Below are 16,690 nucleotides of genomic sequence, written 5' to 3' on the forward strand. Positions count from 1 at the left end.
AGTTTTTTAAGCTTTTCTTGTCCAGCTTTTCTATAACATAATATTGTTATTTGGGAATTGATTGTCAGTCAATTCTACGGAAGAACAAATACCAGTGCTTTTCCTAAATGTGTGTGCCAAGTCATCCTTGAACCAGAGAAACTGGGCCAGATAATCTCTAGAAGGCTTTTTAGCTCTATTTTTCTGTGGTTTTCATGAAAATATCTCAGAAATGAGAGGCTTAGGACTTAGCACTATGTTAACTGTGCCTGGTTGCTTTGTGAATCATGGACAACAGAGATGGTTTAAACTCTATTATTTGGAACAGACTAGATTCATATTCAGATTCAACAAGAACAAAATCTGTTTGAATTGAAGACAGTACGTCAGTATCTTTTCAGGCTCAACACTTACCAGTGTTTCCAAGGCCTCATTCACACATATCTGCATCAAGGCCTCTTAAGAAAGAACTGGGGACTTCCCTGGTGGTCCAGTGGCTAAGACTCAACACTCCCAATGCAGGGGGCCCAGGTTTCATCCCTCATCAGGAAACTTTATCCTACATGCTGCAACTAAAGTTCGAATGCTACAAGTAAAAAAAAAATTACATATATATATAATATATAGTTACACATATATGAATATATCCTGCATGTTGCAAGGAAGACCAAAGATCATGAGTATCATAACTAAGACCAGGAACAGCCAAACAAATAAGTAAATATTATTTTTTAAAAGGATGGACTGGAAACCCCTCCTGCCAATGTTTGTTAAAATCTCCTTGAGATTACATATGATAAACTTGCCTCCTATAATCTGTACCTTAGTTATAGTGAAGTGAAGTGAAGTCGCTCATTCGTGTACGACTCTTTGCGACCCCATGGACTATAGCCTACCAGCCTCCTCGGTTCATGGGATTTCCAGGCAAGGGTACTGGAGTGGGTTGCCATTTCATTCATATATTCATTCCTTCAATAAATAGTGAGTGAAGGCTTAATATATATTAGGAATTGTGCTAGGGCTGGCCACTTGATTATCCAAGTTAGAAATCTAGGAGTTAACTTTAATACACTCCTGACCCTTGCTCCCAACATATTAGATCAGCCACCAAACTTGTGTCAATACTACCCTCTAAATATCTCTTGAATTTTTGTTCACCTCTCCACTCACTCCCCTTGTCATGATGTTAGTAAAGCCCGGCTAAGCCCAGCTACTGTAGAAAGCAGAGCATGAGGTATTTTAGCGAGGAGGGACCAGCCCTGCATGGAGGAGTGAGGGGGAAGAAGGGCCGAGGCAAGGGAAGTTGTGACTTGGTGAGATGCACTGTATTACCACACTGGTTACTGTTGTATAATGACACCACCAAAAATAACTCAGCAGGCATGGGACTTCTCCATGAGAGAGAGAGAGAGAGAGAGGAGGGGAGTGTACCTGCTGCCATGTCTCCTGGCTCCATTTGCCCTTAGTGAATGTTTACTTCTCAGAGAACTAACTGCCCCCCAATTTCTGGGCTGTATCATCTGACCACGTGGTGACTTGTAGGAGGGCAGATCCCACGCCCAAGTTGTGATACTTCATCCAGTTTCAAAAGTAGAGCAGCAGCTTGGCACAGATGAGGCTGTTATCAGACAGAGAGAAGAGGCAAAGGATTTGAGAAGAAACACAAGGTTTAAGTCTTAATATAAGCGAAGACTTCAGCATTTTTACTTTAAATTCTTGTAACTGCCCACTGAATAGACTTTGCACCTGTCACTTCTTCCCTTCTAATTCATTCTTCATGCAGTACCTAGACTCATCTTCCAGATTCAAATCTTTCATCAGCTCTCCCAAGTTTATACCATGGCATGTCAGATTCCACTGTATCCCCTGGCCTGTTTATCGGTCTTCTTATTAATAAGACAATTTTACCAAAAGAATCAGTCAGTCCTCTCAAGCTTTCATTAGCATTTATTGGTTTTTTTTTTTTTCTGACTCAAAAATTAAAACGCTGATTTTGGAAAATAATAAGAGTCTTAAAAAAGGAAATAAAAATCAATTACCTTTAAGGAGAAAACTTCTGTTAACATTTTGGAGTGCTGTCTGGCCATGTTTTATCTTTGCAGATATATGCATTTTTTAAATTCTCAGGCATATATTAAATAAAGTTATACTTCACAAAATACTACATTGAAGTTTATATTCAACCAAAAATATATGTCAAGACCTCTCAAATTGTTCAACTTTACTGCAATTTTTCATTTCTTTGTATTATTGTCCTGTTACTTAAGTACTACTTTGGCCACCTCTTGTGAAGAGTTGACTCATCGGAAAAGGCCCTAATGCTGGGAAGGATTGGGGGCAGGAGGAGAAGGGGACGACAGAGGATGAGATGGCTGGATGGCATCACCGACTCGATGGACATGAGTTTGAGTAAACTCTGGGAGTTGGTGATGGACAGGGTGCCCTGGCGTGCTGCGATTCATGGGGTCACAAAGAGTTGGACATGACTGAGCAACTGAACTGAATTGAACTACTTAAATATGCTTTGAAAATGTATGTTTACATTTCAGAAATAGAGCACATTAAAAAAAGCTCTCTGGGTGAAATAAACTCTCTGTAAACATACCATCTTTTCAATATATTTTCCTGCTTTGTTTTGAATAAAATAGCTTAATAAGTAATAAATAATCTAAAACTCATAATGTAACTAAATATTAACATTTGTTCTGCTACACTGGGAAAGATAATTTAAGGCAATTATAATATGCTGCTTTCCACATCATGGCCTAAAACTTTATACAAAATTTGTCCTATATTAAGGACTTAACATCATGAGAAACACTGGGCTGGAAGAAGCACAAGCTGGAATCAAGATTGCTGGGAGATATATCAATAACCTCAGATATGCAGATGACACCACCCTTATGGCAGAAAGTGAAGAGGAACTAAAAAGCCTCTTGATGAAAGTGAAAGAGGAGAGTGAAAAAGTTGGCTTAAAGCTCAACATTCAGAAAACTAAGATCATGGCATCTCGTCCCATCACTTCATGGGAAATAGATGGGGAGACAGTGGAAACTGTCAGACTTTATTTTTTTGGGCTCCAAAATCACTGCAGATGGTGATTGCAGCCATGAAATTAAAAGATGCTTACTCCTTGAAATTAAAAGACGCTTACTCCTTGGAAGGAAAGTTATGACCAACCTAGATAGCATATTAAAAAGCAGAAACATTACTTTGCCAACAAAGGTCCATCTAGTCAAGGCTATGGTTTTTCCAGTGGTCATGTATGGATGTGAGAGTTGGACTGTGAAGAAAGCTGAGCCCCGAAGAATTGATGCTTTTGAACAGTGGTGTTGGACAAGACTCTTGAGAGTCCCTTGGACTGCAAGGAGATCCAACCAGTCCATCCTAAAGGAGATTGGTCCTGGATGTTCATTGGAAGGACTGATGCTGAAGCTGAAACTCCAGTATTTTGGCCACCTCATGCGAAGAGTTGACTCATTAGAAAAGACCCTGATGCTAGGAGGGATTGGGGGCAGGAGGAGAAGGGGACGACAGAGAATGAGATGGCTGGATGGTATCACCGACTCAATGGACATGGGTTTGAGTAAACTCTGGGAGTTGGTGATGGACTGAGAGGCCTGGCGTGCTGCGATTCATGGGTTCACAAAGAGTCGGACACGACTGAGCCCTGAACTGAACTGAACTGAACTGAAGGACTTAACAAAAAATTATTTTATAATTCTGTTATGTGTGCTCATTCTCTCAGTCATGTCTAGCACTTTGCGATCCCATGGACTATAGCCCACCAGGCTCCTCTGTCCATGGGATTTTTCAGATAAGAATACTGGAACAGGTTGTCATTCCCACCTCCAGGGGATCTTCATGACCCAGGGATTGAACCTCTGTCCCCTGCTTGGCAGGTGAATTCTTTACCACTGAGTCACCTGTGAAGCCTTTTATGATTCTATAAATGCCAATATAACATTTTAACTTTTTTATCAATAAATTGGTATATTAGTATCACAAATTACTGTTTTTTCCTAACCTGTCAATTATGGACTGTCCATAGCAGTTGATGAAAGTGCTGTGTATTTTTTTAAAAAATCACTGTCAAGCCTAGATTTTGAAAACAATAGCAGAGAAAGTTAATCTTTAGAAATCATTAAGCTTTATTAAAACTGCATCAGCATATCCACACACACAAAAAGCTACTAAATAGTGAATGCTTGTGAATTTAAGTTTTAAAAGTCTAAAGTTTAAGAAACTATGAAATCAAATTGAATCCATATTAGTATGAAAACCCTTGTATGAGGTCTATTAGAGCAACAGAAACAACACCACCCTAACTTTTCTAAAACTTATTTTAAGCCATCACTTCAACTAGATAAAGCTTTTAGAATGCAAGTAACATCACACAAAAATGATCTTAGAAAAGTGCAGTTATAATTTTGAGTACTGGGACATTTAACTATTTAGTCTTTAATAACTGAAGTCTTTGTTCATTGAGAACATATTAATATATTTATAAATGAAAGACATCTCTTGTCTAATGATTTGCTAGAGAACCACTCATGGTTCATTAGATAGCATTAGATTATTTTACTTCATTCAATTAGAAAAAAAAATCTGTATGTTGGCCATGTTTCAATTCACACATGATATTATTTTCTTAAGCCTTCAATATAAGGGTATAAATTATAGAAAGCAAAGCATAACATTGTCAACTAATATTCCAATTATATTCAAATGACTCAAACTATAAGTAATCGTTTTTAAAATCTAAGTTTTCAAAAGTATATTGAATAAAACATAATCTGATTCACATTAACTACCAGCTCATTTGTACTTAAGAATCAAGTTTTTTTAGTTACAAAAGCAGATTAAAATTTTTCCCCTGCTCTTAGAAACAGAGTTATGATGTACATAATGAATCTAAGTCAGCATTCACAAAGGCTACCGGAAATTCTATCATTCAGCCCAATGTCAGGTTAACCATAATTATGCAGAAACAATTCAAAATTAGAGTTTACAATGGAAATGTCAACAAGTCATAACTTAGATATCACCAATGTTGGGTTCTATCACACTGTTTCCCATCAAATACAACAGATGGCAATATACAACAGACAGAGTTTCCAGAAAACTAAAGCTATCAGAGCTATAAATAAGCAATGCATTATATACTGGAACACAGCAAGGCCAAAGCATTAATGCTATTAAAAAGGGAATAGGATGTGAGACAAACGTCTCTAAAATATAAAACATAAGCAGATCACAAACCAAAACATGTCACTTTGCATTTATTTATAAATCTATGTTTTGATAATTATTTTTATAAAGAAAACATTTATTTCTACACTGTGTCAGGCAGTGATTTTTTTTTTTCTGCCTCCCTGAATACGGTGCACTCTTCAAACTCTTTTCCTGGCTGGCATTATCACATCAAGATTTCTCCTTGCTGCCGCCTCCTTCTGCGGCTCCTGGCGAGGCTTGGTGCTGGTTCCCGGCGGACCTGGTACCGCCTTTGTGGAGCGGCTGCTGAGGAGACTCCAGCGCTCGCCGTGGCGGATGAAAAGGGAGTCAAGCCTGAGAACAACGATCGTATTAATTTGAAGGTGGTGGGACAGGATGGTTCTGTGGTGCAGTTTAAGATTAAGAGGCATACACCTCTCAGTAAACTAATAAAGGCCTATTCTGAAAGACAGGGTTTGTCAATGAGGCAGATCAGATTCCGATTTGTTGGGCAGCCAATCAATGAGATAGACACACCTGCACAGTTGGAGGAGGAAGGTGAAGATACAATTGATGTATTCCAGCAGCAGACAGGAGGTGTCTTGTAAAAAGGGAACCTGCTACTTTACTCCAGAACTCTGTTCCTCCAGACCAAGAAGACATTCTCAAATAGAAAACTACAATTTGGTTCCACCACATACTGACTACTACAGTATAGTTTCTCTATTCTTTCATTTTCCCCTTCCCCATTCCTTTATTGTACATAAAGTAACTGGTGTATGTGCACAAGCATATTGCATTTTTTAAAAAACTAAATTGCCAGTGGTATGTTTTGATCTACATCAAATGGAGAGGGGATGGGGAAAGTTACTGATTTTGTGAAAATACCCTCTTTTCTCCATTAGTGGCATGCTCATCAGCTCTTATTTTTATATTCCAGTAAGTTATTTTGCTCTCACTGTTTAACAAAAAAAAAAAAAAAAAAGAACAACATAAAAATTCTTGCATACCTTGTTCAATTGGTGAATTTTAATGTTTTTTATTTATCATTGTAAAACCAAGGACAATTTTATATCTTTTTTGTATGTAGCTGTTCCTTTTTGTACTTTTTGTATATGTAGGCTGTTACATGTAGGCTGATCTATCTTTAACTAGGGATAAATGGCTTCCCTTGTGACTAGGCTGTTAAAGAATCCACCAGCAATGTGGGAGACCTGGGTTCAATTCCTGGGTTGGGAAGATCCCCTGGAGAAGGGAAAGGCTACCCTCTCCAGTATGCTGGCCTGGAGAATTCCATCAACTGTATAGTCCCTGAGGTTGCAAAGAGTTGGACACAGCCTGAGCAACTTTCACTTAAATTACTCTAAAAGAAATGAATCCTAGATAATTTTCCATTCAAGTCAAGTGTCTTGTTGTTTAAATAAGCTTCTTGTTTAAAATGAAGAAAACAAAAAAGATTTCTCCTTAAGAAACATTTAGCAGGCTCTTGAGTTCCTTCTTCCTCTGCCCAACTCAGGGCTTCTGCTAGCCTCTTTCTATCTCAGGGGCCTGTCCTCCTACGAATGAAGCCGTGGGGGAGTCGGGCCCGGGGTGGGGGGGGTGGGGAGGTGGCATGCTTGAGCTTCTGTGTTGCCTGTTTACCACCAGCCACAGGCAGGCCTTGAGGGATGGGGCTCTTAATGCTAATGCTTCTAAGCCATACAAAACTAATGGAGTTCCACCTTAGTTTTCTCTTAGTGTAAGGGAAGTCTTACACTTCTCGCTGCCTATTCCCAGAGGAGGCAGCCACAAACCCCACTGTTCTCAGTCTAGCCTGAATCTATCTGGATGTTTCTATCACCTCCTCACACAGACTCCACCCCAAAAGGGGTAGAGTGTGGGCACCTGCATCCAACTTCCTTCTCCTAATCCCTCCTTTCATCTCCCCTCCCTAAACTGAAGCTTTCCCTAAACTTCCCTTTTGAACTGGAAGGCTCTGCTCTTACATCATGTCTTACTTCTGTGCAAGGTGACCTTTGCCCTTTCTCTTCCCTGGGGCCACAGTGGTGGACTGGCTGTGAAGGAGCACAATTTATGGGAGGAATAAAAAAAAAAAAATACACATCAATTCAGCATGTTCTAGATAATCCTCATTATGCTATGCTAAATGTTATCCAACATTGCTGATAACTATACAATTTTCAAAGCACTTTCTTATCTGTTATCTCATTACTGTCATGTTACAACAGATAGTTGGGTTCCCAGAAAACAGACTCTGAGATAGAAATTTACATGCAGGAAGTTTCTGGGGGCGAGGGCTCTCAGGAATAGCATCTGCAGGGGATTGAAGGAAACAAAACTGGGCAGATGAAGAGGCTGGACTGTGATGCGTGGAACAGAGGGCTTGGCCAGTCTCACACAGAGCTCTGGAGTTGGGATAGCACTTCATATTTTTACCAAATTGAGGCAAGAGGGCCTGTCCTTTACAGTTCTGAAATTACAGTCATTGCATATGAGCTGCTTCCTGGGAAGAGGATGTGACCTTGGGTAGGGCAGCTGCTTTTAGCTACAAGCAATTCTCTAGAGGAACTAAGATGAGAACTGTTAGCCAACGAGCCCCAGGCGGCTGGAGAATGAGTGCTGCAGCCCTGAAGCGGGGCTTGGGGAATCATCAGGGCATCCACTGTATTTTACCAAAAGTGAACCTGCTTCCTGCCCTTTCTCCACAATTTATGCATGGGAACCTGGGACACTGGGAGCATAACAAGATCAAGTTCTCAGAGCCAGTGAGTAACTTGCTGTGTTAGTGGCTCAGTCTTGTCCAAGTTTTTGTGACACCGTGGACTATAGCCCACCAGGCTCTGCTGTCCATGGAATTCTCCATGGATACTGAGTGAGCTGAATTCCAGTATCTTGCTGGTTGAGTTCCAGCAAGAATACTGGAGTGGGTTGCCATTTCCTTATCCAGGGTATCTTCCTGACTCAGAAATCAAACCCCTGTCTCCTGTATTATAGGCAGATTCTTTACCATCTGAGCCACAAAGAAAGCCCAGTCAGTAACTGACATATTTTATTTGGCCTGCAAAATAATTATATCATGTATATCTTGTTAACCTCCCTTTTGCTGGCTCTCTGTGCACCAATGCTGAACAGAAATATGGAGACAGAGTTATGGAGAAGAAGGAAAGACTGACTTTATTTCTTTGCCAGGCAAAGGGGGAACACAGTAGGCTAGAGCCTCAGGAACTATGCCCCCTGCCCCACCCCTGAGTGTGTGTGTGTGTGGGGGGGGGGGGGTGTGCATGCACGCACTTGCACACCCACACACACACTCAGTTGCATCTGACTCTTTGCGACCCCATGGACTCTAGCTCATGAGGGTCCTCTGTCCATGGGATTCTCCAGGCAAGAATACTGGAGTGGGCTGCCATTTCCTCTTCCAGGGGCTCTTCCCAACCCAGGGATCAAGTCTCTGTCTCCTGCATTGCAGATGATGTCTTTACTACTGGGCCACCTGGGAAGCTCACCCCTGAGGAATAGGGAAAGGATATGTAGTCAGGCCTTCTTATACTGTTCATAAGGTTCCAGATGAACCAAGAACTTCCAGATATACAAGCTGGATTTAGAAAAGACAGGGGAACCGGAGATCAAATTGCCAATATTCATTGGATCATAGAGAAAGCAAGAGAATTCCAGAAAAACATCTACTTCTGCTTCACTGACTACGCTAAAGCCTTTGACTCTGTGGATCACAAAAACTGGAAAATTCTTAGTGATGGGAATACCAAACCACCTTACCTGCCTCCTGAGAATCTGTATGCAGGTCAAGAGGCAACAGTTAGAACCAGATATGGAGCAAAGGACTAGTTCCAAATTGGAAAAGGAGTACAACAAGGCTGTATACTGTCACCGTGTTTATTTAGCTTCCGTGAAGAGTACATTATGTGAAATGCTGGGCTGGATGAAGCAGAAGCTGGAATCAAGATTGCTGGGAGAAATATCAACAACCTCAGATATGCCACTCTAATGGCAGGAAGTGAAGAAGAACTAAAGAGCTTCTTGATGAGGGTGATAGAGGAGAATGAAAAACCTGGCTTAAAACTCAACATTCAAAAAACTAAAGTCATGACATCCGGTTCCATCACTTCATGGCAAATAGAGGGGGATAAAGTGGAAACAGTGACAGATTTTATTTTCTTGGGCTCCAAAATTTGTGTAGACAGTAACTGCACCCAGGAAATTAAAAGAAATTTGTTCCTTGGAAGAAAAGCTATGATCAACCTAGACAGTCTATTAAAAAGCAGAGATATTACTTTGCCAACAAAGATCCATGTAGTCAAAGCTACGGTTTTTCCAGTAGTCATGTATGGGTATGAGAGTTGGACCATAAGGAAAGCTGAACACCGAAAAATTGATGCTTTCGAACTGCAGGTTAGAGAAGACTCTTGAGAGTCCCTTGGACTGCAAGAAGATTAAACCAGTCAATCCTAAAGGAAATCAGTCCTAAATATTCCTTGGAAGGACTGATGCTGAAGCTGAAATTCCAATATTTTGGCCACCTGAAGTGAAGGACTGACTCATTGGAAAAGACCCTGGTGCTAGGAAGGATTAAAGCCAGGAGGAGAAGGGGATGACAGGGGATGAGATGGTTGGATAGCATCACCGACTCAATGGACATGAGTTTGAGCAAACTCTGGGAGGTTGTGAAGGACAAGAAGGCCTGGTGTGCTGCAGTCCATTGGATCTCAAAGAGTGGGACACAACTCAGTGACTGAACAACAACAAATGGTTTTTCCAGTAGTCATGTACAGATGGACCATAAAGAGGATTGAGTACTGAAGAATTGATGCTTTAGAACTGCGGTGCTGGAGAAGACTCCTGAAAGTACTTGGGTCTGCAAGGAGATCAAACAAGTCAATCCTAAAGGAAATAATTGAATATTGGAAGGACGGATGCTGAAGCTGAAGCTCCTATATTATAGCCACCTGATGCAAACAACTGACTCAGGGAAAAGTCCCTGATGCAGAAAGATTGCAGGCAAAAGGAGAAGGCTGCAGAAGATGAGATGGTTCGATAGCATCACTGTCTCAATGGACATGAATTTGAGTAAGTTGCTGGAGATAGTGAAGGACAGGGAAGCCTGGTGTGCTGCAGTCCATGGGTTGCAGAGTCGGACACCACTCAGTGACTGAACAACAACAGCAATGTGTAGTCAGGCAGGCTATGTGATAAGGATCAAGGCAGTAACAGTCCTACATTCTTCTTTCTTGGCAATTTCAAAAGGGTGGGGTTGCTGACAAGATTAGGTGTGTTCAGGGTCTCAGGTGGTCTGTCTCCTAATCTTTTTTCTTCTTTATTATTTATTTATTTGGCTGCATCAGGTCTTAGTTGTGGGCATATGGGATATTTAGCTGTGCAATGTGGGATCTAGTTCCCTGACCAGGGATCAAGCCTGGCCCTCCATGAATTGAGAGCGGAGTCTTAGCTGCTGGATCACCAGGAAGTCGCCAGCCTCCTAATTTTGATCAGCGTCTCTGGTCCCTTTGGTCTTCTCTCAGGCTGTTCTAACCTTGATCAGCAGCTGTTCCGATCTGCTCTTTGGAACTCAGGGAAGATCATGGAGGCCAGAGTCTTGCCTATAAGAAATGGCAGACAAAAGATGCCACCATGCCCGGGGCCCCCACAAGGCCCCACTCAGCATCATGCTTATGTACAAGGCCACTGAAATTCAGAAAGTTTAAATGATTCCTTCAAGTATTCAAGGCCAGCAAATCATGGAACAAAAATCCAGATGATCTAACTCCATGTCTGTGCTTTCTGTATCTCACATACTCACTTGGTCATGCCAAAGTTGCTGGGGATAAAGTAATTTTAGAACTGGAAGAGACTTCAGAAAGTAGCCTGACCCACTCATTTCTCAGAGAGCTAAAGTAATTCAAGGAAATGAGCTAGTAAATAACCTTTCTGGGCCTCAGTTTTCTTATCTGTTAAATGCAATAAGCTGCCCACTTAAAACTGAGTGGTTTTAAGATTCAAATAAGATAATGGATGAAAAAGAAACTAGAAACTGATTGAAATGATACAGGAGTGTCAGTGTTTAGCCATTTAAACACTATGTTGTGGGTAAGAAGGGACACCCAGCTATTAACAGCAGAGCCAGGGCAGTACAGCAGAGTGTAACATTTTAACTTTGGGGTATGTTTGCACAGAAAATGAGTTTGTGATTTAATAAATTCTGCTAGTTCAGATTCCTGTTAAAGTTGGACAAATCTCCAGAAAAAAAAAAAAAAAAAGCAAAACCACTTTCTGGCAGGTTTTAATTAGAAAGGACATCCTAGGAGGTATTTGCTGTGAATAATTCTGATCAATATTCAGAATTCAAAATTGCATAACTTCCTATTCTCAGATAAATAAAATAACACAGCTTAGTTTGCTTTGGTGTAAAGGAAACAGCAAAGTTCCTTCCTCTTAACTTTGGAACTGTTTGTGACATAAAAACAAAGGAGTCAAAATATTTCTGTGCTTTGTTGTGTTATGCAGGTTGAGTTCCTAACTCACCGCAATTAAACAAATTTAGGTTATTCTTTATCCGTGAACAATCACAACTTCTGTTGTATTGGATCTTAGTGTGGAGCTTGGAATTTAGGAGTTTGTGAGTTGATTGTTTTTTTCTCTTCTGGAAAAGTTACAGGTGAATTAATTTTCCATGTTCATAACATCACAAAATAGGAAGTTCTAGTCGTAAGAGTGCTCATAACAACAATAACAACTCTATCTTTTTAAAGGACAAAATTGATGTTATCTATTACTGCATAACAAGTCACTCCGAAACTTAAAACAATAGTTGTGTATCTTCTTTCACAGTTTCTCTAGGTCAGGGATTCTTAAACGGATTGGACGGGTGGTTCTGGCCTGCCGTATCTCTCAAGAGGTTGTGGTGGGATGTCAGCTGAAGTCTTGAGAAGGCTTGACTGAGGATGCAGGACCCACTTCCAAATGGCTGGTAAGGTGCTTGTTGTTGGTGGGAGACCTCATTTCCTTTCCCAGTAAACTCTCCAGGGTCACTTAAGTGTTCTCAGAATATGACAACTGGCTCCCCCAGAGTGAGCAACCCAAGAGAACAAGGTGGAAGCTCCAATGCCATCATGACCTTGCTTTAGAAATCACTCATCTTTGCCTACTGGTAACGTGGGTCAGCCCTCAGCCCTGATTCAGTGTGGGAAGAAACTACCCAAAGACATAATTTCAAGGAGGTGAGGCTCATTAGAGACAATCTTGGAGAAGCTGCTAGCTGATGTGTGAATTCCAGTCATTTACATTGTCATAAATCAAACATGGGCAGTGAGAGAGGTCTGACAGTTCTCTTTACCTTTCTCCAGAGGAAGAGAAATGCCATGATAGTTCAAAGAGATTTGACATGGAAAATCCAAATCCTCCAAGACTGTTTACACTGAGAGTTTCAATCAGAGAGAGCTGAATGATCCATCAGGGGCTTCCCAGAAGGCCAAGGTAGGAGACGCAAGAGACGAGGGTTCGATTCCTGAGTAGGAAATGGCAACCAACTCCAGTATTCTTGCCTGAAAAATTCCATGGACAGAGGAGACTGGTGGGCTATAGTCCAGGGGGGTCACAACAGAGTTTGAGTGGCTGAGCACACACCCCATGCACACACAAATGACTCATCTGGTTGCCTTCTCCACCCTCTGAAATGGAGCTGATCCACCCTCAGAATTCCAAGCCAAGTGTTAAAATGGTTGTATGATTTAAAGGCATGTAGGCTCAGCCAGCAAAGGGAAATATCAACCGTGGTGTCTATAGTCAAGCACTCATGTATGAGAAAATGTTCTCCCCTATCTGATAGCTCAACTCTGCTAGAGCCATCTTACCACTGGTACCTCTTATGTCAAAAGCATTGAGTGGGTGCTGAGAGGACTACATGCTCAGAATATCTGACTCCCCAGACCCAAATTCCAACTCTAATCTCCAGTTGGAAGGCAAATAGGAATCTTGAATACGTCATGTCTGAAACAAAGCTCATAATTTCCACCCCTCTAATACTCAAAGCTTATTATTCTCCTCTTAATAAATGCTACCCACCATCACCATCCACTCAGTAGGTCAGGCAAATAACCTGAACAATGTCCTTGAATCCTCCTTTTCCTCAATCCCTAAATCCAACTCTTCAGTACATTTTATTAGTTCTTTTCCAAAATCTATCTCAAATTCTTCCACTCTTTTCCATCTCCACCACCATCATCACCATGAGCACTACAACTCTAAACAAAGTCATTTCTACTGGAATGAAACATGAGTATTCTAACTGGGGACCTCATTCTCACTCTTGGAGTTTTCTTCTTTCCATTTTCCACTCACCCAATGGTGTGGTATGCTAGGAAGCCACCAGTCAGCACCATGTCACTGAGCACCTGATGTCTGAGATCAGAGAGAGCCTGCCTCCTTCCCAGTTTTAACCATAGAACTCTGAAAAATGTACCACCAATGTCTAGATCATCTTTTTCCTTGTACTCTCACTTAGACTTGGAAATGAGCATATAGTCTCATTCTGTTTAGTTAGGATCACTGTAAGGAAAACCAGTGATCTTGGAGCACTGAAGTAAGGTTTAATTATAGTTTACACATTTCAATATTCATCTTAGTTTTTTATTGTGGGGTTTGGTGAGAAGTCATGTATGGATATGTTTTGCAGGGCATTAACCTTTTAAACGTCAAGTCTGTATATTGTCACCCTGCTTATTTAACTTATATGCAGACTACATTATGAGAAATGCTGGGCTGGAAGAAGCACAAGCTGGAATCAAGATTGCCGGGAGAAATATCAATAACCTCAGATATGCAGATGACACCACCCTTATGGCAGAAAGTGAAGAGGAACTAAAAAGCCTCTTGATGAAAGTGAGACAGGAGAGTGAAAAAGTTGGCTTAAAGCTTAACATTCAGAAAACTAAGATCATGGCATCTGGTCCCCATCACATCATGGGAAATAGATGGGGAAACAGTGGAAGCAGTGTCAGATTTTATTTTTGGGGGCTCCAAAATCACTGCAGATGGTGATTGCAGCCATGAAATTAAAAGACGCTTACTGCTTAGAAGGAAAGTTATGACCAACCTAGATAGCATATTAAAAAGCAGAGACATTACTTTTTGCCAACAAAGGTCCGTCTGGTCAAGGCTATGGTTTTTCCAGTGGTCATGTATGGATGTGAGGGTTGGACTGTAAAGAAAGCTGAGCGCCGAAAAATTGATGCTTTTGAACTGTGGTGTTGGAGAAGACCCTTGAGAGTCCCTTGGACTGCAAGGAGATCCAACCAGTCCATCCTGAAGGAGATCGGTCCTGGATGTTCATTGGAAGGACTGATGTTGAAGCTGAAACTCCAATACTTTGGCCACCTGATGCAAAGAACTGACTCATTGGAAAAGACCCTGATGCTGGGAGGGATTGGGGCAGGAGGACAAGGGGATGACAGAGGATGAGATGGCTGGATGGCATCACTGACTCGATGGACATGAGTTTGATTAAACTCCAGAAGTTAGTGATGGACAGGGAGGCCTGGCGTGCTGAGATTCATGGGGTCACAAAGAGTCAGACACGACTGAGTGACTGAACTGAACTGAACTGAATCTTTTAAACAAACTAAGCTTTAATCCCCAGGGGATAGAAACCACTGACAGAATGAGGGGTGTGAGTCGGGGTGGGAGTCAATCTGTAACATTTTAAGTAAAAAAAAGAAAGACAGCTCTGAGTGTGTATGACAAATAAAAAAACCACATGAAAATGATGGTCAATCTAGACCTTACATCAAACATAAACATGTGTTCTTTAAAGAAAAAGATTTAAGGGCAAATGACTTTATGCTTATTGTTTTGGGGGCTGCAGGGTCAGAAGGTCATCTTGACCAAGAAGACAGTCATATGAGTCATGGAAAATTCAACAAGTATGTCCACATTACAGAGAAAATGACGTGTATAGTAACTGAACTGCTCCTGCTGCTGCTGCTGCTAAGTCACTTCAGTCATGTCCAACTCTGTGGGACCCGATGAACTGCAGCCCACCAGGCTCTTCTGTCCTTGGAATTCTCCAGGCAAGAATACTGGAGTGGGTTGCCATGCCCTCCTCCAGGGGATCTTCCCAACTCAGGGATCAAACCTGTGTTTCTGATGTCTCCTATATTGGCAGGAGGGTTCTTTACCACTAGCTTCTTTACCACTAGGTTCTTTACCACTATGAGCCTGGGAAGCCTCATAGTAACTGAGAGAGGAACCTAAAAGCTTCTGGTGAAATATGAATTTCTCAGGCCTTTCTTATCTCACTCTTTATTTGAAGTTCAAAGAAGATATTGATGGTTGAATTATCTCTCCATGGATTGTATATACAATTAGAGGTTATAGTTTTCTTATAACTAAAAATATGAGGAAGGTTATTTATAAAACAGAAAAAGCCTGAAGCTAGGACCAGCTCTTTTGACCATATTAATAATGAAACTTGGGTGGAATAAATGTAAACCAAACTTATACTAAATGAGTCATTGGAATGCTCTTACATTTTTCCTTCCAAATTTTGAATTTTCCTGTGTGAGTGTTAAGAAAGGCCATTAGAGTTGTTACCAAAGACTTATCCAAATCAGAGTATGATTCAGGCTTGCTGAAAATAATTTTTTTTTCTATTTGTGGTCCTTATTTATCCACTGATCTAAGTAAGATGTATAGTATAGTTTACTTTTAAACTCTCCTTTAAATTCAGTGTGTATTCTGCTATTAAAATGAAGGGATGATTATTTACCATAAATCCATAATGATGCCATGCTTCAATGATGCCAGCCCCCAAAGCTAAATCAACATCGGAGATCTTCCATCCTAGTTCAAAACACTGTGAATATTATCTAGAACTACTTCCAGATATATTTTAAAATTCTAAAACAACAAAAAAAGACTTTTCAAGTAATTCAACTCTACTTTAATCTTGGAGCTCTTTAACACACTTAAAAAATTTTTTTTTGGTTGCGCTGGATCTTCATTGCTACGTGTGGGCTTTCTTTAGTTGCTTTGAGTGGGAGCTATTCTTTAGCTGCGGTGCACAGACTTCTCATTGCGGTGGCTTCTCTTGTTGCAGCATGTGAGCTCTAGAGGGAGAGGGCTTCAATAGTTGTGGCACATGACCTTAGATGCCCCATGCATGTGGGATCTTAGTTCCTGGACCAGGAATTGAACCCATGTTCCCTGCATTGGCAGGCAGATTCTTAACCACTGGACCACCAGGGAAGTCCCAAGAGAGTATTTACTCAAGTAAATATTATAATAACACTATTTGAACTTGTAAAAAAATTTGGGCATCACAGAGCCATGAGGTGAAAGGGCAGGAGCCCTGTTTATTGCTTTTTGGCCTTGGTTGATTCAACTGGGAGATTTAAAGGAAGGCCCAAAGACTCAAAAGACTACGTTTTTGCCAGCCCTAGACAAGTTTCTGCTGCTTTCCTACTGCGTGCCTTATATATATATTACA

At 41.0% G+C, this 16,690-nt stretch overlaps 1 protein-coding gene across 1 annotated transcript; it reads left to right on the plus strand.

The window, feature by feature from the left end:
• Positions 1 to 1,208: 1,208 nt before the first annotated feature.
• On the plus strand, positions 1,209 to 5,801 carry LOC133070588 (small ubiquitin-related modifier 2-like). The gene is made up of 2 exons (XM_061162984.1): positions 1,209 to 1,292; positions 5,409 to 5,801. The coding sequence occupies exons 1-2, from the start codon at positions 1,209 to 1,211 to the stop codon at positions 5,799 to 5,801; spliced, it is 477 nt and encodes a 158-aa protein (XP_061018967.1).
• Positions 5,802 to 16,690: the final 10,889 nt, after the last annotated feature.

This window comes from Dama dama, chromosome 15 (genome assembly GCF_033118175.1).
Source record: "Dama dama isolate Ldn47 chromosome 15, ASM3311817v1, whole genome shotgun sequence".
NCBI classification, from domain to species: Eukaryota; Metazoa; Chordata; class Mammalia; order Artiodactyla; family Cervidae; genus Dama; species Dama dama.